This window comes from Nannospalax galili, unplaced genomic scaffold, assembly GCF_000622305.1.
Source record: "Nannospalax galili isolate Female #2095 unplaced genomic scaffold, S.galili_v1.0 scaffold806, whole genome shotgun sequence".
In the NCBI taxonomy this organism is placed as follows: domain Eukaryota; kingdom Metazoa; phylum Chordata; class Mammalia; order Rodentia; family Spalacidae; genus Nannospalax; species Nannospalax galili.
This window is the reverse complement of record NW_008355419.1, coordinates 2,367,433-2,390,275: the sequence shown is the minus strand read 5'-3', so window position 1 is coordinate 2,390,275 and position 22,843 is coordinate 2,367,433. Positions and strand designations below refer to the sequence as shown.

Genomic DNA, 22,843 nt, shown 5'->3' with positions numbered 1-22,843 from the left:
CTGACCTCCATGGGCATTGCACAACACAGGTGCACCTACCTACATGCAGACAATACATATGCATAAAAAAAACAAAACAAAATAAAATAATTAATTAGTTAATTAAAAAAAGAATATATGATTCAAGTACTATGCTACTTGTCTAAATGAATATTTTACGAACACTGTCGACTCTTACGCAACCTGGGTCCCAGGATTTGGGAGTCAGGCCAGACGCCCAGAGTTAATCTAGATTACAAGGCACCACTGTGAACAGGGCAGGACATGCCCAATCTGCAAAGCCCCTCACATGCCCTACAAGCCCTAAGGAGACCTGATGCGGCACTGAGGTACCCAGAAGAAAAGCTCTAAGAAAAGCTCTTTGATAAAACTTCACTCATTCCTGGGCTTTGTGACACTGGCCTTTAATCCCAGCAGTCAGAGAGACAGAGGCAGGTGTATCTTCTGTGAGTTTGAGGCTAGCCAGAGCCACACGCTGAGACCTTTTTTATCCAAAAATAAAAAGGGGCTGGAAAGACGGCTTAGTGGTTAAAAGCATGTAGTGCTCTTGCAGAGGACCCGAGTTCAGTTCCCAGCACCCATGTCAGGTGACTCACAAATGCTTGTAAGTCTAGCTCCGGGGAGATTCGATGCCTCTGGCCTTTATGGTACCTGCACTCATGCACATACCTACACACAGACACCATATACACATAATTTTAAAATATATTTTTAAAAAGAAAGAATTATAATGGAAGAAAGAAAGATACTTAGCACATTACAGTTCTTGCGTCTCTGAAAATGACTCAGGAATCAAACAGTGACAGAACTTAGAGAAACAGTGGTGGACATGCATCCCCAGTGACTTGAGTGTATCGCCTCGCAGGAGCCTGTGCTGGCTCACATGTGTTTTGCATACACCGTGGCACATTTTACTGTCAAGAGCAGACACCGGCCGCCGCTCTCGTGCTTTCAAAACTCACATCGAGCACGCGAAGCTCAGACGGTGCTCCTGGAATTAGGCTGACCTCAATCTTCCTGGGTCTGCCTCACTGTTTTTAATCCCAATCCATCATTTTCACATTAATCCAATTAACGCCCTGTTTACTGACGCCTCGTTCTTTTAATTTGCAGCTTCACTGCTAAGCTCAGGGACACTTTCACAACTTCATCCCTCCTCCCTCATTACTGCCAAATAATTAGTCAGGGAGGTGTCCCTGATCAAAAATTAAGGGTCCAGAAGCAAGCTGGAGCATGCCTACTGGAAAGAAAGCAGTAACAGGAGGCTGTTGTAATTACAGGGGCTCGCTGACGGTCATTGACTGTGGGGAGGCTACGGAGGGCGGCGGAGGTGGGAAGGAGGGGCCGTGCCTTACCGTCTAAACGTCTTGCAGATCAAGGCTCACCCTGGAAGTCATGTCTCTCTCTCTAACTTACTTGATGGTGACTTCCAAAGCCTTCTCTAATGTGGGAATTTACGTTCATCTCCCCTGTGCAAGATGAAAATCCCTGAGGACTCGAATGGGGGCCCCCAGTGAAAGGGGCAAATTGGGCTGCTTTTTGCTCCTGGTCTGGGCATCACAGTTAACTGGAAGTGCTCGTCGCCACTGGGGACTCCTCTTCCCTTTGTGGCCTTACAGCTTCTAGCAAGAGCTGCTGGGTTTTCTGTAGAAGTCAGAGCCCTCCCTGATGTGAAGCCTTCCCTCTGCTGCTGGCTGAGGCTCTCTGTGGATCCTTTCCCCAGTCCTGGAACCTGAGGTGCTCTTCTTGACCCCCACAATGGCCAGGGCTTCCCATAGGTCAGCTGAGCTGAGCACTGCCCGGCATGTGTTGGGACAGAGCAGCCTCTGCCTCCCAGGCAAACATCCTGGGTTAGCCTGAAGACCTCAACATCCCAAGTCCCTGGGTTTAGCTTAACCCCAAGGAGGAAACAGCTAGGAAGTCACTTTAAAGTCCAGGCAGGTGGGCTGGAGAGATGGCTCAGCAGTTAAGAACACTGGCTGCTCTTGCAGAAGACCCGGGTTCGAGTCCCAGCACCCACATGGCAGTTAACGACTATCCATAACTCCAGTCCCAGGGGATCCGACAGCCTCTTCTGACCTCCTCGAGCATTGCATGACACGGGTGCACTTACCTACGTGCAGGCAATACATGTACACACAAAATTTTTTTTAAAAATTAATTTTAAAGTCCAGAAAGGGAGAATGGAGCTTCCTTGTCCTCTGTAAGGGACTTGGTAAAAGGTATGTGCCACTCAGATGGCCCCATGAGACGGGGCCACCTGCCCAATTAGCACAACCTCCCCAGGGTTGGCACCTCCTCTGAGCATCAGGTGAGTGATTAGAGCCCCCACTGTCCCTAGGGGAGGGGTATGCCAGCTGCCGCTGGGTGGGGACATTGGGACAGCCCTTCCCAGATACAGCAGCCCCTAGCAGGCTGACAAATCCTGCTCTTCTGGGGCATTTACCCAGGCCCTGCCCACTCCAGGCTGCTCCACCGTCCCTGGCTACCAAGAGGATGGGGTGAGTGCTCCCCAGGGACCTGTGCTATGGCTGGTTGGTGAGGGGTGTGCTAGCTTTCCTGGGTACCTGACATCCCTGCATTGCCTCCCACGGGTTTTCAAGTGTGGTCCGTGGCAGCTCAGGAGAGCCACAGGCTCAGCAGCTTCCCCAGAGAGCCCAGCACAGAGGCAGGTGGGTGGCCTGTGACTCCCAGAATTGTGGCTCTGGATACACCAGTTCAATGCCTGGCATGGTGGCAATTTGTAAAATCAGCAGAAGTAGGAAGGGTGCTCTCTCTGCCCTCCATCCCTTCTGTGCCGGGGGGCGGGGGGCTCATAAAAGAATGCTCAGCCTTAACAATTGACAAATGAGACCTCATAAAATCAAAAAGCTTCTGCACAGCAAAGGAAACAGCTACTAAAGTGAAGAGAGCCACAGAATGGGAGACAGTCTCTGCCTGCTAACGTCTGACAGAGGATTGACATCAGGATGATACAAGGAACTAAAATCACTAAGCACGAGAAATCGAACAGCCCAAACAACAAATGGGCTAATGAAACAGCAAACTGTTCTCGAAAGAACAAATGGCCAGTAAACATATGTGAAAAAGCGTTCAACCTCACAGCCCACCAGAGAAATGCAAATCAAAAACAATACTGAGATTCCATCTCACCCCAGTCAGAATGGAAGTCATGAAGACAATAAATAATAACAAACGCTGGAGGACGTGGGCAGAAGGGACCCCTTTCGTAAGCCTGAGGGAATGTGAACTAGTCCGACCTGTGGAAGCCAGTGTGGAACATCCTCAAAAAGCTAGAAATAAGGGCTGGAGAGATGGAGGATGTGGGCAGAAGGGAACCCTTATGCACTGCCTGAGGGAAGCCAGTTGGAGTGTCCACAAAAAACTAGAAATAGGGGGCTGGAGAGATGGCTCGGCAGTTAAGAACAATGGCTGCTCTTGCAGAAGATCTGGATTCGAATCTCAGCACCCACATGGCAACTAACAACTGTCCGTAACGCCGGTCCCAGGGGATCCAATAGCCTCTTCTGACCTCCTCGGGCATTGCACGACACAGGTGCACTTACCCTACATGCAGGCAATACACACATACACATAAAAATAATAAATAATAAAATTTTTTTTAATTAAAAAAACAACTAGAAATAGGGGCTGGAGAGATGGAGGACGTGGGCAGAAGGGAACCCTTACGTAGGCCTGAGGGAATGGGAATTCGTCCAACCTACAGAGCCAGTGTGGAATGTCCTCAAAAAGCTAGAAATAAGTAAGGTCTGGAGAGATCATAGTCCAGTGGTTAAGAATACTTGTTGCTCTTCCAGAGGACCCTGGTTCGATTCCCAGCACCCACATGATGGCTAACAACCATCCATAACTCCAGTTCCAGGGAATCCAACACTCTCTTCTGTCCTCTGTGGGCACTGCATGCATGTTGTGCCCTTAGATACATGCAGGCAAAACACTCATACACATAAAGTAAGAATAACAAGTAGAACATTTAAAAAAAAAAAAACCTCAGAATAGATCCATCATGTCACAGAGCTACACAACTCCTGGGTGTGTCCTAAAGACTCCAAGTTGACACACCACAGGGACACGTGCACATCATTCATTTACTGTTCACACCTGTACATTCTTCATCTACTGTTCACACCTGTAAGTTGACACACCACAGGGACACGTGCACATCATTCATTTACTGTTCACACCCGCACATTCTTCATTTACTGTTCACACCCACACATTCTTCATCTACTGTTCACACCCACACACTCTTCATCTACTGTTCACATCTGCACATTCTTCATCTACTGTTCACACCTGCACATTCTTCATCTACTGTTCACACTGCACATTCATCTACTGTTCACACCTCCACATTCTTCATCTACTGTTCACACCCACACATTCATCTAATGTTCACACCCGCACACCACACATTCTTCATCTACTGTTCACACCTCCACATTCTTCATCTACTGTTCACACCACACATTCTTCATCTACTGTTCACACCTCCACATTCTTCATCTACTGTTCACACCACACATTCTTCATCTACTGTTCACACCTCCACATTCTTCATCTACTGTTTACACCACACATTCTTCATCTACTGTTCACACCCCCACATTCTTCATCTACTGTTCACACCCGCACATTATTCATCTACTGTTCACACCTCTCTGTTCACACCTGCACATCAGTTATTTACTGTTCACACCTGCACATTCTTCATTTACTGTTCACACCCACACATTCTTCATCTACTGTTCACACCCACACACTCTTCATCTACTGTTCACATCTGCACATTCTTCATCTACTGTTCAGACCTGCACATTCTTCATCTACTGTTCACACCCCCACATTCTTCATCTACTGTTCACACCTGCACATCAGTTATTTACTGTTCACACCCGCACATTCTTCATCTACTGTTCACACCTGCACAGTTCTTCATCTGTTCACACCTGCACATCAGTTATTTACTGTTCACACCTGCACATTCTTCATTTACTGTTCACACCTGCACATCAGTTATTTGCTGTTCACAAAAGCTAAATTATAGAATTAATCTAGGTGTCCAACAACAGAGGATAAGGAAGATACAGTGTAAACATACAATGGGGTTTTTTCATCCACAGAGATCAGAGTCATGGCATTTTCAGGAAAATGGACACAACTGGAGAGAATCCTATTAGTGAACTAAGCCGGTCTCATAAAGACAAATGTGTTTTCTCTCATTCATGGTTCCTATATTTTATAGATACATAAAATCATGTGTACACACATGACATGAATATAGACTCAAGACTGTCTAGGGGACACTGGGGACTAAAGGGAGAGGGAGGGAGGTATGGGGTATATGCTTAATATGCTATTCTTTTCTGAAAACGTCCTTATACAACACAACTCTCAGCCTGCCCCTGTCTAGTGTGAGACTGTCCTGTGCCCTGTACCAAAGGCGGGAACCCAGGGTGCCACAGAGCAGGATCAAAACCAGCAGCTCTCACTTCAGGATTGACACAGTCTCTTTCCACTCTTGTCCTCCAATCACAGCTCAGCCTGACATGCCACCCCCAAGCCCCCTACCCAATCAAACTTGGACAAAGAGGCATGGGTGTCCCTTCTTTTTTGAGTCTTCTTTTCTGAAGCCTAGTGCTCAATAAAACTCGTGCTGAGGGGCTGGAGAGATGGCTCAGTGGTTAAGAACACAGATGTTCTTGCAGAAGACCCAGGTTCGAATCCCAGCACCCACATAGCAGCTAATGACTGTCTGTAACTCCAGTTCCAGGGAATCCGACAGCCTCTTCTGTCCTCTACGGGCATTGCATGACACGGGTGCACTTACATACATGCAGGAAAACACTCATACACATAACATAAAAATAATAAATAAAATATTTTAATCATGCATGAGGTCCCAGTTAAGCAACAACTATTAAGTTCTGGGACCCCAATCAGATGAGGATTTTATAGTCAATTTAATGTCACCATTTTATGAGTAGCACGTGGGCCCTATGTTTCTTCACATGATAGGCCATGTAATCTCAGGAAATTCCTTCCTGAGTAAATGAGATAAATTGGGTTTTGTTTTGTTTTTTTTGGTCTTTTTTTTTTAATGCTCTTTTTGAGACCAGCTGGCCTGGCCTGGAACTCACAGAGATCTGCCTGTCTCTGCCCCCCAAGTGCTGGGATTAAAGGTGTGCGCCGCCACACCCACTTCTTAGCCTCTTCTTTTTTTTTCAAATTTTTTATTTTGATTTTATGTGTAGAGTATTTTGTATACATAGATATGTATGTGCATTGGATGCATGTCTGGTGCCTATGGAAGCCAGAAGAGGGGTGTAGGTCCCCTGGAAGTGGAGTTACAGACAGTTGTTAGCCACCATGTGGGTGCTGGGAATCATATCTGGGTCCTCTGCAAGAGCAGCCAGTGCTCTTAACCACGCGCCATCTCTCCAGCTGGTCCCCAATACCAACAGCCTCACTAACATAGTCTCACTAAGCTCTCCGGGCTAAGCCTTGGACTCACTTTGTAGCCTAGGCTGTCTTTAAACTGTCAGTGCTCCTGCTTCAGCCTCCTCAGTGGCTGTGACCACAGCCACCAGGCCTGGAGTCATCTTTTTATTATGGCGGCCTCAGGCCTCCCCCTGACTTTGTGATGCGGAAGGGAATGCCTGGCTCTCCCCTAGGGCAGGGGAGCCCAGCACCAGCCTCTGTTCTCAGTCACTGCAGTTCTTTCCTGGGCTTCTGCCTCCCCACCAGTAAATAAGGGGAACAGAGCCGATTTCTAACAAGAGAGCAGCACACCAATTACTGCTCAGTTCGGCAGTTAGGGTGGAGGAAGCCCGGTGCAAATGTTCCTGGTCACGGCTGTTACTCATCTGTGTACCCAAAGCACCTTTGGAAACTCAGAGAGGTACTTCCTTTACAGAAGAGGGGTTTTCTCTGAGAACCCACAGAAGAGCCTAAAGAGCCAGGTGTCACCACACCAGAGCCCTCTGCCCTTCACCAAGGTCCGCCCTGGGCCAGCACCTGCCACCTCCATCGCAGGCTGGCTCTCTAGGTAAACTGAGTCCAGTAACAGCCTGCAGAGTGTTCATCTAGTGCCCCCCCTCCACAGCTCTGAGACCTGTGTTGAAGGTCAGGGCTGTAGGAAGCTGGAGCATGCCCGCTGGGCACTCTAGGTGTACCCAGGTTGTGGCCTTGAGGCTTCAGCTCTATAGTGGCTCTGAGAAGCTGTCCTTGTATAGGGACAGGTGATGGCTATGAAGGGCACAGTAGTTAGGAAAGGGGACTGTGCTGGGAGGGAGAGGTGCTGGACAACTCTCATTACTCAAAAGTCATATATCCAGGGCTAGCGAGAAGGCTCAGCAGTTAAAAGCACTGGCTGGTCTTGCAGAGGACCTGGGTTCAGTTCACAGCACCCACATAGTGGTTAACAATTGTCCATAACTCCAATTCCAGGGGATCTGATGCCCTCAGCTGACCTCTGCATGCACTGCACACATGAGTGCATTTACATACATGCAAGCAATACACATAATAAATTTTTTTTTAAATTTAAGTCTTGGCTGGGTGTGGTGGCACACGCCTTTAATCCCAGCACTCGGGAGGCAGAGGCAGGTGGATCTCTGTGAGTTCAAGGCCAGCCTGGTCTACATAGTGAGTTCCAGGACAGCTGGGGCTACAGGGAGACCCTGTCTCAAAAAGACCAAAAAAAAAAAAAAAAAAGAACACTGGTTGTTCTTGCAGAAGACCCGGGTTCGAATCCCAGCACCCACATGGCAGCTAACAACTGTCCATAACTCCAGTTCCAGGGGATCTGACAGCCTCTTCTGTCCTCCGTGGGCATTGGACGACACGGGTGCACTTAACTACATGCAGGCAATACACTCATGCACATAAAATAAAAATAATAAATGAAATTTTTTAAAAATGTGTCTCATCTGGGATTGGGGAGATGGCTTAGTCAGTTAAGTTAAAGGTGTGTACCACCACAGCTGGTTTAAATAATGTGATTTTAAAACTATGACGAAGGACCAGACATGGTTTAATCCTGGCACTCAGGAGGCAAAGGCTGGTGGATCTCTGTGAGTTTGGGGCCAGCCAGAGCTATGGAGTAAGACCCTGTCTCAAATTTTAAAAAATTAAGAAGACTTTTGAGTTCTTAGAGGAAAAAAATGTGGGGGCTGGAGAGATGGCTCAGCAGTTAAGAGCACTGACTGCTCTTGCAGAGGACTCGGGTTCGAATCCCAGCACCCCCATGGCGGCTACGAACCGTCCTTAACTCCAGTTCCAGGGGAATCCAAAGCCCTCTTCTGACCTCCGCAGCATTGCACGACACGGGTGCACTCACATACATGCAGGCAATACACTCATACACATAAAATAAAAATAATTAATAAAATATTTTTTTAAAAAGCCAGAGGAGGAGCTGGAAAAATAGCTCAGTGTTTTAGAGCACTGGCTGCTCTTGCAGAGGACCCAGGTTCTATTCCTACCACCCACATGGCAGCTAAGAATCACCAGCAACTCTTTCTGACCTCAGTGGGCATTGCATGCACATGGTGCACTTACATACATGCAGGCAAAACACCCATACACAGAAAATAAAATAAAATAAGTATTTTAAAATGCAGGAGTGATCGTATACAATCCCAGCACTTGGGGCTGGGGATGGAGATGGGCAATTCCTGAAGCTCCATGGCCTGCCAGCCAGCTGCCACTTGGAGATAGCCAGGTAAAGCTGGGAGATTCTGTCTCAAAAAACCAGGTGAACCAGGTGTGGTGGCACACACCTTCAGTCCCAGCACTCGGAGGCAGAGGCAGGCGGATTTCTGTGAGTTCAAGGCCAGCCTGGTCTACATAGCAAGTTCCAGGTCAGCTGGGGCTACAGGGAAACCCTGTCTCAAAAAAAAAAAGACCAACCCCCCCAAAAAAAACCCAAGGTGGACAGTAACTGAAGAACAGCACTCGGTTGATCTCTGACCTCCACAACACACACCACACACACGCACGCACATCCATGCTGGTCACACCTGCACACTCCCTACCCATACTCCCCCTCATGCTCCTGCACGAACTTCTGCCACCCCACAGCCCGCCGTCCTCACCTATGGGATGCCTGTGCGTAGGGATGGACACAACTAAAGCCGCTTGCCCCGCGTTCCTGTTCTTTCCTCCCTACGGTTTAGTGAGTGGGACAGGACCTGCTCAGTTTGAGACTATCGTGCCAGCTGTGGGACCCAACCCAGGGCAGGAAGCCAGCCAAAGGGATGTGTTCTGCTGTGCGCCTCTGCATCCTGCCCTGGGGAAGCGCGGAGGGTCTTTGTCTCTTTCCAGATTTAGATTTGTAGAGGGAAGGCTGTGCGAAGTAGGAGTACAGAGAGACCCCGGCGGCTTTTTGCCGGAACCTAGAGCCTCCAGCACACCAGGCAAGGTCCTCACTGCCGAGCGGTGCTCCCCAGTCCCTGTGGGCTTTGTCGGTGTGAGAATGCTGTTTTCTGGTCCCTTTCTCTTCTGCTCTGTCTTCATGGCATTTACGGGAAGAGGAGAGCCTTAGGGCAGGACCTATGTCCTCCAGCCCTGGAAGGCTCTTGTTCTCTGGCCTCACAAGTGAGTTGAGAGCTCTGGCTAGACTTGCTCTGGGTCTCCACGTCAAGCCAGATGAGGCTCTTCTTTTGCATTGTCCCTGAGCACCTGGCTCTGTGACTGGCAGCCCCATGGCTCCATCTCTCAGCTGGGACACAGCACTGGCCAGCCCGTGTCAGACTGACAGATTTTATCTGAGAGACCCCAGGTCCACAAGGATCCTCTGTCCTCCCTGCGTTCCTTGCCTAGACAGGACTGGCAGGGTGCCCTCCCCACAGCATCTACCCTGTATCCATCACAAAGCAACAGGTGGGGACTGAGCCCACATTGGCCCAGAAACTGGAGACTGGAGACAGCTTGCACACATGGTTTCCACCCACTTAAAAGTGAACTTGGGGATCACAGGGGCTATAATTTTCACAGCCTCCATTCTTATCCCTTGTTGTCATTAAAGTCTTATTGGTTTGGGTGTGGAGTCACCACCGCTAGAGAGGAGAGACAGAGAGAGAGAGAGACAGATAGAGACAGAGACAGAGAGACAGAGAGAGACTGAGACAGGGAAGGATGGAGGGATGGAGAGGAAAGAGACTGAGGGAGGGAGGGAGGGAGGGAGGAAGGGGAGAGACAAAGAGACAGAGACAGAGAGAGGGAAACACGCAAGACTTCCAGGAACATTTACTGTTTGACTGGCTGAAACCTGATAATAAAATATTTGGAAGGATTTTTTCCCCAGAGTGCTGCAATCAGAACTTGGCCCCACTGAAGGCTCACACTAGGAGCCCTGCAGAGACTCTTCCGGAGGAGAAATCTCAAACAGAATCTCTCCAGACCCCTCGTAATAGGCAAAGGTGGCCCCAAACCCCTCAGAGAAAATGTGTTCTTTCTGTACCTCTGAAACCTAACTTCCTACTCATCTGAGGACCATCCCTTTGGAAGTGCAAACCTCAGAGATGATTTTTTAAATTTCTGTTTATTATTCATTTATCTATTTTTTTATTTTAAATTTTTTTTTTTACAATTAAAGTTACAGTTTTAACAATATACAAAATGTTACAGTAATTCAGATTTTTTGGCATAATGATTAATACATTTTATGTCTCATAATAGTGATGAGGATTATACAAAAGCTATTAAAACAATTATAAGAATAAATTCAATTGTCACTTAAGTATCTAAAGCTATTTTCCTTTGCGTTCTTCCAGAATGATTTGTTCTTATTCTTTACCTTAATTTGAGGGACTTCAAGAAGATACTTGTTTTTGTTTTTTTTTTTTCATACAGAAGAATTAATTCCAAGGCAATTGACATTGAGACGTTTTCACATGCGTTTCTAATCTCTCTACATTTATCTATTTTATGTGTCTGAGTGTTTTGCCTCCATATATGTAAGTGCACCTGTGCATGCAATGTCTGTGAAGGCCAGAAGAGGGCATTAGAGCCCCTGGAACTGGAATTTTGGATGGTTGTTAGGCACTCTGTGGGTGCTGGGACCTGAACCCAAGTCTTCTGGAAGAACAGCCCATGCCCTTAACTACTGAGCCATCTCTCCAGCCCCGTCAAAGATGATTTTTGTCCGAAGGAAAAGAAACTATTTAAAAATTGGCAAAGAGACAAGAGATGTCTCAGTTCTAAAGAGTGAATACTGCTTTTGCAGAGGACCCAAGAGTTCGGTTCCCAGCACCCATGCCCAGCGGATCACTAGAGCCTGTAGCTCCAGCTCCAGGAGAACTTGACACCCTCTCCTGGCCTTCCTGGGAAACTGTTTTCACGTGCACATTCCCCACACACACATCCACGTAATTAAAAATAGAGGTAAATATAAATGCAAAATTTACGGGCCAGGCAAGGTGGCACATGCCTTTAATCCCAGCACTCAGGAGGCAGAGGCAGGTGGATCTCTGTGAGTTCAAGACCAGACTGGTCTACACAGTGAGTACCAGGCCAGCTGGGGCTACAGAGAGAACCTGTCTCAAAAAAGACAAAAAAAAAAAATTTTTTTTGAATTAGTAAAGGACACAGTGATGCATGCCTGTGATCCCAGCACTTAGGGACTTGGGGAGGCTGGGACACAGGAGTTCTAGGCCAGCCTGGACTACGCAGTGAGAGTTTATTACAGAACCAAACCAAAACAACAACAAAACCAGGCAAATGAGAAAGCTGGAGTCTTTTCTACAAGTCTGAGTAGAAAGCTTTAGTTACCTCAGCAGTTAACCATAGGGTTTGTTCCATCTGCCAGAAACACAACCTGGGGCTGTGTAGAACTGGGGCGGGGGGGTTCAAACCTCAGCATAGGGCCAGCAAGATGGCTCAGTACATAAAAGCGATGACCACCAAGCCTGACGATCTGAGTTGGGACCCGTGAAAGCACCAACTCCAGCAAGTCGTCCTCTGACCTCCATATGTGCACCATGTCACATGTACCCCCAAACAAGCACCCGAAATAAATAAATAAAAATGCAATGATTAAAAACTCAACATGTAAAAAACCAGTGTCTTCACTATGCATGTTATACATGTATGTGCATTGCACATGTTACATGTATGTTACCTGTGTGATGTTTTTCTACCTCCAGTGGCATTGCTGAATGTTTTCTCTGGGAGAGCTCTATTTAACTGCTAAAAGAGAATTATACTCTAGCATAGATTAAATATTTCAAAAACTCTCAGAAAAATAGAGACCAGCCCAGAAGCTTTCCCTGTTCACATGAGCTAGGATAAACTTTGGCAAAGAAAGCTAGAAGTTCGCTGGTTTAATTTAAGTACAAGTCTTCCCAGCTATAGGTCCCAAATATAAGGCAGAAACGCAGTTATTCCTCCTGGGTTGCTAGTCACGTAATTCTGTTCTTTCTCCTCAATGCCTAACCATGAAGTCAACCCAGAAGCTAATGGGCATGTGACAGTGTCCTTTGGTCACCACAGAAGTACGGTGGGCAAAAGCACTTGTGAAATTCTCAGGACTCCGCTCTCCCGACGCTTGCCTGATATGTTGAAGCTGTAAAGATATTTAACAGTGGTAACTTCGGATGACAGCCAGCTTTGTTTAAAAATAGGAAACTTTCAGGCTGGAGAGATGGCTCAGCAGTTAAGAGTGCTGACTGATTTTGCAGAGGATCTGAGTTTAGCTCCCAGCACTCACAACCACCTGAGACATCGGTTCCAGGGGATCCAGTGCTCTCTTCTGGCCTCCATGGACACCTGCACTTACAAGCTACAAGCACACACACACACACACACACACACACACACACACACCCCTTTTACAATTATTTTAATTTTGATTAAAATACAATTATTTTCTTTTATTTTAATATTTTATTATTTTTACTTTACATGTCTGAGTGTATTGTCTGCATGTGTGTAAATGCACTCATATTGTGCAATGCCCATGGCGTCAGAAGATGGCATCTAATTCCCCTGGAACTGGAGTTATGGACAGTTGTTAGCCACCATGTGGTGCTGGGAGTCAAACCCAGGTCCTTTGCAAGAGCAGCCAGTGATCTTAATCACCGGGCCAACTATTCAGCACCTAAAGATTTGTTTTAAAATTTTTTTAAATTTATGTGTGTGTACTTGTGAGTGTGCGCCATGTGTGTGCGGGTGCCCGTGAAGGTCATGGGCAGTGCCCATGAAGGCTAGAAAAAGGGCATCAGACCCCAGAGCTGGAGTTACAGGTGGTTGCGACCCAACTCATACGGTGGTCCCTGCTGGGAGGCAGAGGCAGGAGGATCCCCAGGACTCGTTGCTAATCATTCCCACCTAGTCACTGAGCTCCAGGTTTAGTGAGAGACCCTGTCTCAAAAAAAATAAGGTGGAGGGGCTGGAGAGATGGCTCAGCGGTTAAGAGCACCAGTTGCTCTTGCAGAGGACCAGGGTTTGATTCCCAGCACTCACATGGCGGCTAACAACTGTCTGTAACTCCAGTTCCAGGGGAATCCAATACCCTCTTCTCACTACTCAGGCACTGCATGGCATGGGTGCACTTGCATACATGCAAGCAAAACACTCACAGACATAAAATAAAATAAAAATAATAAATGAAAAAAAAGGTGGAGAGGAACTTAGAAAGACTCTTGACATAACCTCTAGCCTCCACATGCACACCTGCACATGTATATACACACCTGCATGCAGGCATGTACACCTGTACACATACACACACATTTAAAAAAATGAGTGAGACTATAGAGAAACATCACGTTTCATAGAAAGCTGTCACGTCCCTGCTCCTAGGGTCTCCTCTCCGCTGACTCTCGGCTTCACTCCTCAGCTATAAAATAGACAGGACCCGGAACTCTGCTAGTTCAGCATTTGGCTACAACGTTCCAAACAAACGCTTCCAATTTCCTCCCAGCTTTGGAATCACTGAGAACAGAACCTGCCCTTTTCCCTAAAGTCTTTCTAGGTGGATGACTTAGACCTCCACAGTCAGGAGCTTCTGTTGTGTGCGCTGCTCAGGCAACCCTGGAGCCTCAGACGGTAAAAGGAGCCACAAGCCCAGAATTCAGAGCTCTCATCACCACCCTCTGCAACTAAGACCGGCTCCTAGCATGCTCCAACCAAAGAAAAACATGCTTTCCTCTTGGTCTTGCAGAAATGCCTCTTGGTGATTTGTGATAGGACATCACACGTACCCAATGTACCCAGTGTCGGCCCTGGGAACTGTTTCAGGTGGGCGGATGATGAGACTCAGGAGGTGTCGCCCCCAGCCAGGGCTGTAGGAGACCAGTAGAGGCCACTTTGATGAACCAATTACTTTTAGCCAAAAGAAAAACTCAGGCAAAGCTCTTCCCTTCCTCTCCGCTGCCTAAAACAAAGTGCGAATCCTCCATTTGTGAAGGAATTCAATGCCACAGAGGAAACTACCCTAGGGAAGGAGTCTGTCAGCTGTTTCAAGATGGTATCCATCCCTCCACCTCCCCAGACAGAGGATGTACACACAGCAAGGTGCCTGTTATCATTCATTCCTCCTCACACACCCATAACCTGATTCTAGTCCTGCAAAAATCTCCAGCCCCCATTACCCTTTGACTCCGAGTGACACATGAGCCGCCAGTATCTGGCTGCTTCTGTGAGTCTCTCTCTCTCTTTTTTTTTTTTTTCATTAAAATAAGTTGTGTTGGGGTGCTGGAGGGATGGCTTGGCGTCTAAGAGCACTTGTTGCCCATGTGGCTGCTAACAGCCATCCATAACTCCAGTTCCAGGGGATCTGACACCTTCTTCTGGCCTCGGAGGGCACTGTATGTACACTGTATGTACACAAGGTGCACTTACACACATGCAGGTAAAACACTCATATACATAAAATGAAAATTAATTAATTAGTTAAGTTTTTAAAAAGTTATGTTGGGCTGGAAAGATGTCCGTAGTTAAGAATGCATACTGATCGTGCATGGTGATGCAGGCCTTTTATCCCAGCACTCGGAAGGCAGAGGCAGGCGGACCACTGAGTTCAAGGCCAGCCTGATATACAGCAAGTTCCAGGCCAGCTGGGGCTACAGGGAGACCCTGTCTCAAAAGAAGAAGAAGGGGGGGGATAGCACCTTGCTATGTAGCACAAACTAGCCTGGATCCTTGGTCCTTCTGCCTTAGAATCCCCAGTACTGAGACTGTGTGGGGATTTGCCAGAACCTGGACAGGTGGAGGGAGTAGTTTTCCTCCCTCCTAGCTCGCTCTTTGGGGAACCTGACTCCACTTGAAAGGCCCATGAAACCTCCCAGCCTCTAGTCCTCAGGTGTCCCCATGTCTCCTGCACGGCCCTGAGACTTGCCTTCAAAACACTTGCTCCTTCCCCAGCAGGACTCTTTCTGCTGTCTGGTCTCCAGAGGCCTGCGTGGAGCTGCCCCGGGATACACACACCTTCCCATCTCTACCCCATCCCTCAGGGGGCCTCTCCTGACCCTGCATCCATGTTGAACCCTGTGGACCTCTCCAGCAGCCCGTGTAAAATACGGTCCAAGCAGGCAGAGCAGACATCTCACTTTTTTTTTTTTTTTTTTTTTTATCTTTTTGAGACAGGGTCTCCCTGTAGCCCCAGCTGTCCTGGAACTCACTATGTAGACCAGGCTGGCCTCGAACTCACAAAGATCCACCTGCCTCTGCCTCCCAAGTGCTGGGATTAAAGGCGTTCTCCACCTGGGATTAAAGGCCAGGCATCTCACTTTTAGGGTTTGTGACATGCTCAGCATGTGTCTGGCACTGATGTTGCAGGGCCCCCTGCTGGAGGAGTACTGTAAATACATGAAGTAATACACACAAGATTACAAGGTATTCTCCCCAGAACCTTGGATAGTGATCTTAACAGTAATTAGGATCTCTACAGACATGATTACAATAAGGGTCTCAAGATAAAACCACCCTAGGTCGCCCAGATGGGTCACAAATCTGATGACAGTTGCCCTGAAAGGAGATAGATGAGGGTGGACTCCGAGAAGGCCATGCCACATGGAAGATGAGATTGTAAGCACACCTGTAAGGTGAGGAGCCAGGATAGCCAGATCTGGGAGAAGCACGGAGTTGACCCTCCCCGGATGGGAACCAGCCCTGCTCAGAGCCTATTGGCAGACTTCCAGCTGCCAGAACACACAGCCATAAATCCCTGTTGGTCCAGGAACCCAGTTTGTGCTCACATGTTACAGTACCCTAGAGCATGAATAAGTGGCCACAATGATTCGAGGCCATCTGTGATGTGCCCTGGATGGACTTTGTGGTCAGCGTGGTACAGGTACTGGACAAGGCCGGGGAGCAGGTGTCATGAGAAAGAATTTCCACTTGCCAACAAGAGCAAACAATGTTTTGCGTTTTGGGCAGAACTGTTACACGCAGCGAAAACACCAGTGGTTTCAATGGGCGAGAAAGTCGCGTGGATTGTAAAATTTGAGTTTTGTTGCTGCAATCGTAGTTGGAGAAAATGGGGAAATTTACTTTGGCACTAACGCAAACAAAGATGTCTCTCTCTTGTTGGGCGTGGTGGCGCACGCCTTTAGACCCAGCACTCAGGAGGCAGAAGCAGGGGGATCTCTGAGAGTTCAAGGCCAGCCTGGTCTACATAGTTCCAGGCCAGTTGGGGCTATAGGGAGGCCCTGTCTCAAAAAGACCAAAAAGAAAAAGAAAAAAAAAAGAAAAAAGAAAGATGTCTCTCTCTCTCTCTTTTTTTTATGGTACAAGTTTATCAGACCAGAATTCTAGTCACCTGATTTAGATAGTTTCAGAGTCGTTTTGGGGAGGGGGGCTGAAGATCTGGCTCTTAAGCACACTGGACCAGGGTTTGAGTCCCAGCACCCACATGGTGGCTAACAACTGTCTAGAACTCCAGTTCCAGGGGATTCAATGCCTTCTGATTCCAAGAGCATTCCATGACATGGGTGCACTTACATACATGCAGACCATACACTCACACACAAAATAAAAATAATAAATTTATATATATACTGTTGTTGAGACAGGGTCTCCCTGTAGCCCCAGATGTCCTGGAACTCATTATGTAGACCAGGCTGGCCTTGAACTCACAGAGATCTGCCTGCCTCTGGCTCTCAAGTGCTAGGATTAAAGATGTGCACCACCACACCTGGCAAAATATATTTTTTAGAAAAAGAGTCCTTCCGACAGAATGTTCTGGGCAGGGGGCTGGATTCTGGTGACCGTGTCTTGTATTTACGGGGATGCTTAGCCAACTACAGGAGAGAAAGCCAACCAGAAGCCCTGATCCTGCCTGTTTGTCAGAGCTAGGGTCTCTTCTGCACCGTGAAGCCGTGTAACCCAGACCACTTGAATTACCTCTTAAAGCCTTAGATTCCTCATCTGCAAATAGCCATAGTTCTAATATCTACCTCCATGGGCTCCTGGAGAATTAAGGGTCAAAACAAAACCCTAAACTAAATCAAATTATTCAGCCAACTATCAGAACACAGGCATTATCCACCAAATGCTAATTACTACAGATGCTTCATAAGCAATAGTTTTGCTAAGCACCCCCCCTTTTTTTTTTTTACCTGATCCTCTTCTGTGGAGCTCCACGCTCAGGAAAAACAAATGCTTTTAAAGTGCAAATGTTTCACCTGTAGAGGGTAGACAGGCCGGGAGGTGAACAGGCAGGCGTAGGAAGGCAGTGAGAGGACACTGCCTGCCTGGGTTGTAAGCTGCCTGTTCCTGGACTAAGTGACCGACAATACTCTATGACAAAGTGAACCAGTTAACACATCTTTCAGCAGATTCAGACAGAAACAAGGTCCTAGGAGCCCTTGTCATGAAATTGCTCACCACGGTTTCTTTTTTGCTGTTGAAATGGAATCCACAGACAATAACATGGTTTAAAACATTGGCTTTTTCCTCTCGGAACCAGAAACTACAGCTGCTGCAAACAGCGGCTGGTTAGAAGCAGCACACGGAAGGGTATTTTGAGGGATTTTTCTGCAAACAGCATTTGCAACGTGCAGAGTCTTTTGTGTAAATTTCTGGGTGCTAAATCACCCTCGAATTTGGTGACAGAAACAATCTCCTAATGAGATGAACAAGCAGTTTTCTTTTATGCATAGACAAGAATGATTTCACTTTGAGGGGGGTACTCAGAGTCTCGGGATTAGGGTGTCCTGGATACAGGCAGGGTCTCCTCGGAGCTCTGGAGTCTGTTTCTCCTCCCTCTGCCCTCAGTCTCCCCTTTTTATCCCTATTTTAGCTTCATGTGGCCAGCACTGGAAGTCCATTCCAGGACCTGGGTGGGGCATGCTCTATAAATAGACTCAAAACTAAAGCATCCTGGCCACAGGACATACCCCTAACAGATGTCACCAGCCTCCACCCAGGTCATGGGCAGATTCCTGCCTCGCAGCCACCACCTCTCCATAGGCTCCCAGGGAACTGGCCTTCTCCCTAGGGGTCTTGGCCCACCAAGTACTGAAGTGGCATCAAGGACCAAAAGCCACCACATTTGGGGGCCACTTCATGAGCACCAGCATTCTTCTAAGCGCTTCGGATATAGTGCCCTGGTTATTGTTCTCCTGACTCTTTGAAGCAGGAACCGTGATGACCCCATTTTGCAGATTGGTACACTGAGGTTCAGAGGCTAAGTCACTTGATCAAGGTCCAAGGGTATGAAGAGGTGTTTGAACTCAGCATCTGACTTCCAGTCCAGAGTACAGGGTGCCCATCAGAATGAGCAAATCCTGCCTGTTCTCTACAGCCTTCAATAGAAAGACCATAGGATGGCTCAGCATCCCACAAGTACCTGCGGCTGATGGGCAAGCCACCACCCAGGCCCACCTGTAGCCCACCCCAGGCACCAGACTGATGGGCAAGCATCACCTTTGTAATTTATTTTTAAAATCACCTACACAATCTACTCATTTGTGGACGGCAAAATTTCAAACACCCCTTTTTTCCGCAATGCAATGTTTTTTTAAAAATTTTATTGACTAAATCAAAGGATGGATGGGGCTCACCATTTGGAACACACTAAGGATTTGTAAAGCATTTTTTTGTCTGTTCACTCATTTTCTTCAAAGCTAATTATCAACAGAGAGCAACGACGGAAACAAACAAAAGCAACAAAAAAACAGGAGCAGGAAGATGGCTCACCACATAAAGGCACTGGCCTCCAAGCCTGATGACCGGAGTGTGATCCCCAAGACCCACAGGCGGAAGGAGAGAACTGAATCTCTCTGACCTACACCCTCACACCCTGGCACGTGCAGAGTTCAACCCCAGGAGCCTACATGGTGGAAGCAGAGCATCAACTCCTGCAAGTTTCTCAACACATGAACACCACACACACACACACACACACACACACACTAAATAAATAAATGAATAAATAAATAAATAATAAATAATGTAATTTAAAATCCCCCCCCCAACTAATATTGTTGAGACCCAAGTCCCAAGTGTCCACTTAGGGAACCAAGTGTTTTCAGGTCAGAAGTCAGCACTATTTTCCTGCCGACTCCCTGGCTAGAGATGGTCTACCTGTCACCCCTCCATGCAAGCTGACTGCCTCTCATCCCTTAAAAGCCAGCTGAGAAAGTTGCAACACTTCCCCGGTCCAGTCTAGACGTTCAAGCGAGGCGGGTCAGGAGCCTCAGCAAACTGCACAGAAACCGGCATTAAGCCCTCCTCCTAACCGTGGCGACGAGGTCCAGGCTCCTGCAGAGCTTTGCCCACCTGGTCCTCTCCCAGCGCAGGATCTGCGCGGCCTTCAGCAACACTGAGGTCCGGACTCGCATCTCCCAACTCCCACCCGCGTCCGACCCTACCTAGCCTTAGCCTCTGCGGGGATGGCGCTCCCTTTCCACCTGGCCTGGGGACGGGGTGGGCAGGGGGCAGGCCTATGGGGTCGGGGTGTATCAAAGACAGCCAGCGATGCTCACGGGACCCCGCGTCTACACTCGCAGCTCCACTCCAGCCCCCTCCTGCCACTGGCATCGGGTCCCTCCGGGGGGTTCGAACTCGGTAGGGGGGGACCCGGTGTCTCGCACTCTGGGTTAGGTACCCCGACTGCAGCTCACCTCTAATCCTCGCTTCCGAGCCGCGTGCGGGGAGAGCGGTGGTGCCGGGCTGCTGCCTACCTGGAGGGCATCCGTGTCCGGACCCCCGTCTTAGCCGCTGCCTCTCCGCCCGGGCGGCGGGGCGCGCGCTGGGAGACAGGCGGGCCGCCCCGGGCGGGTTATATGCACGCGGGGCGGGGAGGCGGCGCCGCCCGTGTTAGCGCCTTTCGGAGCCGGGCGGCGGGAAGGCCTCGCCGGCACTCAGCCGTGGCGGGAGGGGGGCCGGGCGCAGGGGTCCCGGGCTCCCCCAGCGCTCCGCCTCCCCAGCTGGCCCCGTCCGAGTCCCGGCCCGGCCGGCTCCTCCCCGCCTCCTTCCCGCCGCCGTTTGGCGCGAGTCGCCTCGCCGAGCCCCAGCGGGATGCTGAAGCCGGGCCCGGGCGGGTGGGGCCTGGGCCTGCGGCGGCCGGACCGACGGCGACCTTCCGCTGGTATCCCGGGGCGCGGGAAAGGGCGCGCAGGCGTCGAGGGGCGGACACAGGTGCCGACTGCGCGCCCGACCAGGGGTTCCCTCCCTCCTCCGCCTTCTCCCCAGACACCCATCTTCCCCGATGCCCGGCTGCGCTGTGCGTCGAACCCAAGGGGCAGAAGTGCCCATTCTAGAGGAGCTGCTCTTCCTCCTGGGTCCGCTGGCCTTGGCAGACCAAGGGGAGGGACCCGCACTCAAGACCTAGGTCTGGGAGGAGAAACGGCTCGCAGTCCGCTCCCAGCCCAGGCCAGTGCAGACCCTCTGGGTTCCACCGGTGGGACTCCACCTGCAGGTAGCGCCTGCTGGAGGCCAATGTCCGCGCCCTGCTCCCTCCGACCGCCCGGGTTTTCTGGCCCCCACTGCCTAATTCTGTTCTTGGTTAGTAAAAGAGCACGCGGGTGTTGGTGTCGTAGGCGTCACGGATGCGCACAAACTGTGCACAACAAGCGCTCTGGGTTAGGAAGGGGCTCAACTCTGGCTCAAGCTGCCTTCTGAACCACCCGCTGTCTCCCCCTGGGCAGGTGAGGTCCCCGGGGCCCTTAACCTGGCACCTGGGCTCTGGGTTGAAGGGCCCAGAGTTCCGCGCCTCACTTGGCTGTGCGCTGCCCTGGGGTGCTGGTGGGACTCCTTATCTGGCTCTGCGGGGTATCCCTTGCCCATGTGGTCCCCACCCACCCTCCAGGTCTCATCAGGATAGTCAAGGGCTTTGCAAGAGAGGTGGGCAGGTACAGACAGGATTCTCCCTGGCACTCAACCTCCCGCCTGGAGCCAGGCTAACTCTTACACCAAGCAATCCTCATTTCCTTCTTGGAGGTTAGATACATCCGCGGCGAGCAGGCACCGGGTTAGGAGCCTGGCGAGCTGTGCTAACAGTTCCAGACCTGGGCTAAGCTTTCAGAATCCAAGGCCCTGAGCGGGTGGCAGGGACTGGGCAATCCGATAGGCTGTAGAGGCGCTAGGTAGGCTGGGACTACTAACCTCCAGAGTGAGCCACGGGAGACCTCTGGGGCGGAGCACCCGGGATCCCATGGGCATACAGTGGGGAGCCAGCAGGGTCTGCAGAGCCCAGCAGGTGCTCAGTCCCATAGGTGCCTAACAGGGCTGCTTCTAAACACTTCGTCTGAATTCAGTCACACTCAGCACCACCAGGTGGATGTGCTGGATCCACAAGTCTCTTGGCTGGGTCAGTGTCCCGAGAAGCACCGGAACAGGAGAGGAAGTCACGCTGCAGGTCGCTGAAACAACCCTCAAAGCAAACATTATACTAAAACTACTTACAAACTATATTGCGATCCGTACTATGTTCTGTTTTGTTTGAGAAAGGGTCTGGTACAGCCACGGCTGGCCTCAACCTCGCTGTGTAGCTGAGGAAGACCTCGAACTTCTGATTCTCCTCCCTCCAGCTCTGGGCTTACAGGCGTGCACTGCGGGGTTTATGTGGTGCTTGGGGATGAAAACTAGGGCTTCTTATGTGCTAGGGAAGCACTCCTCCAACTGAGCCAGGCCGCATCCTCTGAATACATACTATGACATGTATTAACTACATGAACTGATATACGTGTAGACGCCAACATAAATATGCGTTCATGTATTTTATCTGTTATTTGAATTTTTCGAGAGTACTGCCTGCTTGTGTGTAAGTGCACCCATTTCTGCAGTGGTCAGAAGAGGGGGTCGGATCCCCTGGAACTGGAGTTATAGACTGTTGTTAGCCACCATGTGGGTGCTGAGACTCGAACCCGGGTCCTCTTCAAGAGTAGCCGGTGCTTTTAACCGCTGAGCATCTCTCCAGCCCCAAATATGCATTTACATATAAATAAAGGTGCGTTTTTCAGTCCACGCGTACCCAGTGTAGCACCAGGGAGCGTACTCGCGCCGGAGCTTCTCGGAAGTCAGTATCAGCGCAGCTTCGGGTTGGGCTGAACGCTCCTCGGTACGGCAAAGGCGCTCGACGCCTTTAAGACAGCAGCGCGGACTCCCCGCCCCACAAGGCCGCGCGGCGGCCCCGGCGCCCATTGGCTGCAGCTGGCTTCCGCCGCCGAGCTTCCGGCCGCCTCCCGCGGAGGTGGCGGGCGCTGCAGCCTCATCGCGCTCTCGGCGCCGGCGGCTTGGCCGCGGCCATGAACTTCTCGGAGGCGTTCAAGCTCTCGGGCCTGCTCTGCAGGTTCTCTCCGGACGGCCGGTACCTGGTGAGCGTGGGCGAGGCCGCGGGCTACCGCACGTGCCGCGACGGGTGTGGGGCCAG

At 49.7% G+C, this 22,843-nt stretch overlaps 2 protein-coding genes across 5 annotated transcripts in view; one reads left to right on the top strand and one right to left on the bottom strand.

Moving 5' to 3' along the window:
* Tp73 (tumor protein p73) overlaps positions 1–20,391 on the bottom strand; it is a 91,951-nt gene extending 71,560 nt beyond the window's left edge. Inside the window, exon 1 of one of the 2 annotated variants that reach the window (XM_008852667.3) lies at positions 20,094–20,391. Coding sequence is in view for 1 of the 2 variants with exons in the window: in XM_029555832.1 (XP_029411692.1) it covers positions 20,154–20,164 (11 nt within the window). In the remaining variant the exon portion in view is untranslated. The remainder of the gene's footprint in view (positions 1–20,093) is intronic. The other variant, XM_029555832.1, reaches the window with a different exon arrangement.
* Positions 20,392–22,642: 2,251 nt separating this feature from the next.
* Wrap73 (WD repeat containing, antisense to TP73) overlaps positions 22,643–22,843 on the top strand; it is a 12,320-nt gene continuing 12,119 nt past the window's right edge. For all 3 annotated transcript variants that reach the window (XM_029555846.1, XM_008852663.3, XM_029555845.1), the window contains exon 1: positions 22,643–22,787. In XM_029555846.1, the coding sequence (XP_029411706.1) occupies positions 22,719–22,787 (69 nt within the window). In that variant the 5' untranslated portion in view covers positions 22,643–22,718. The remainder of the gene's footprint in view (positions 22,788–22,843) is intronic.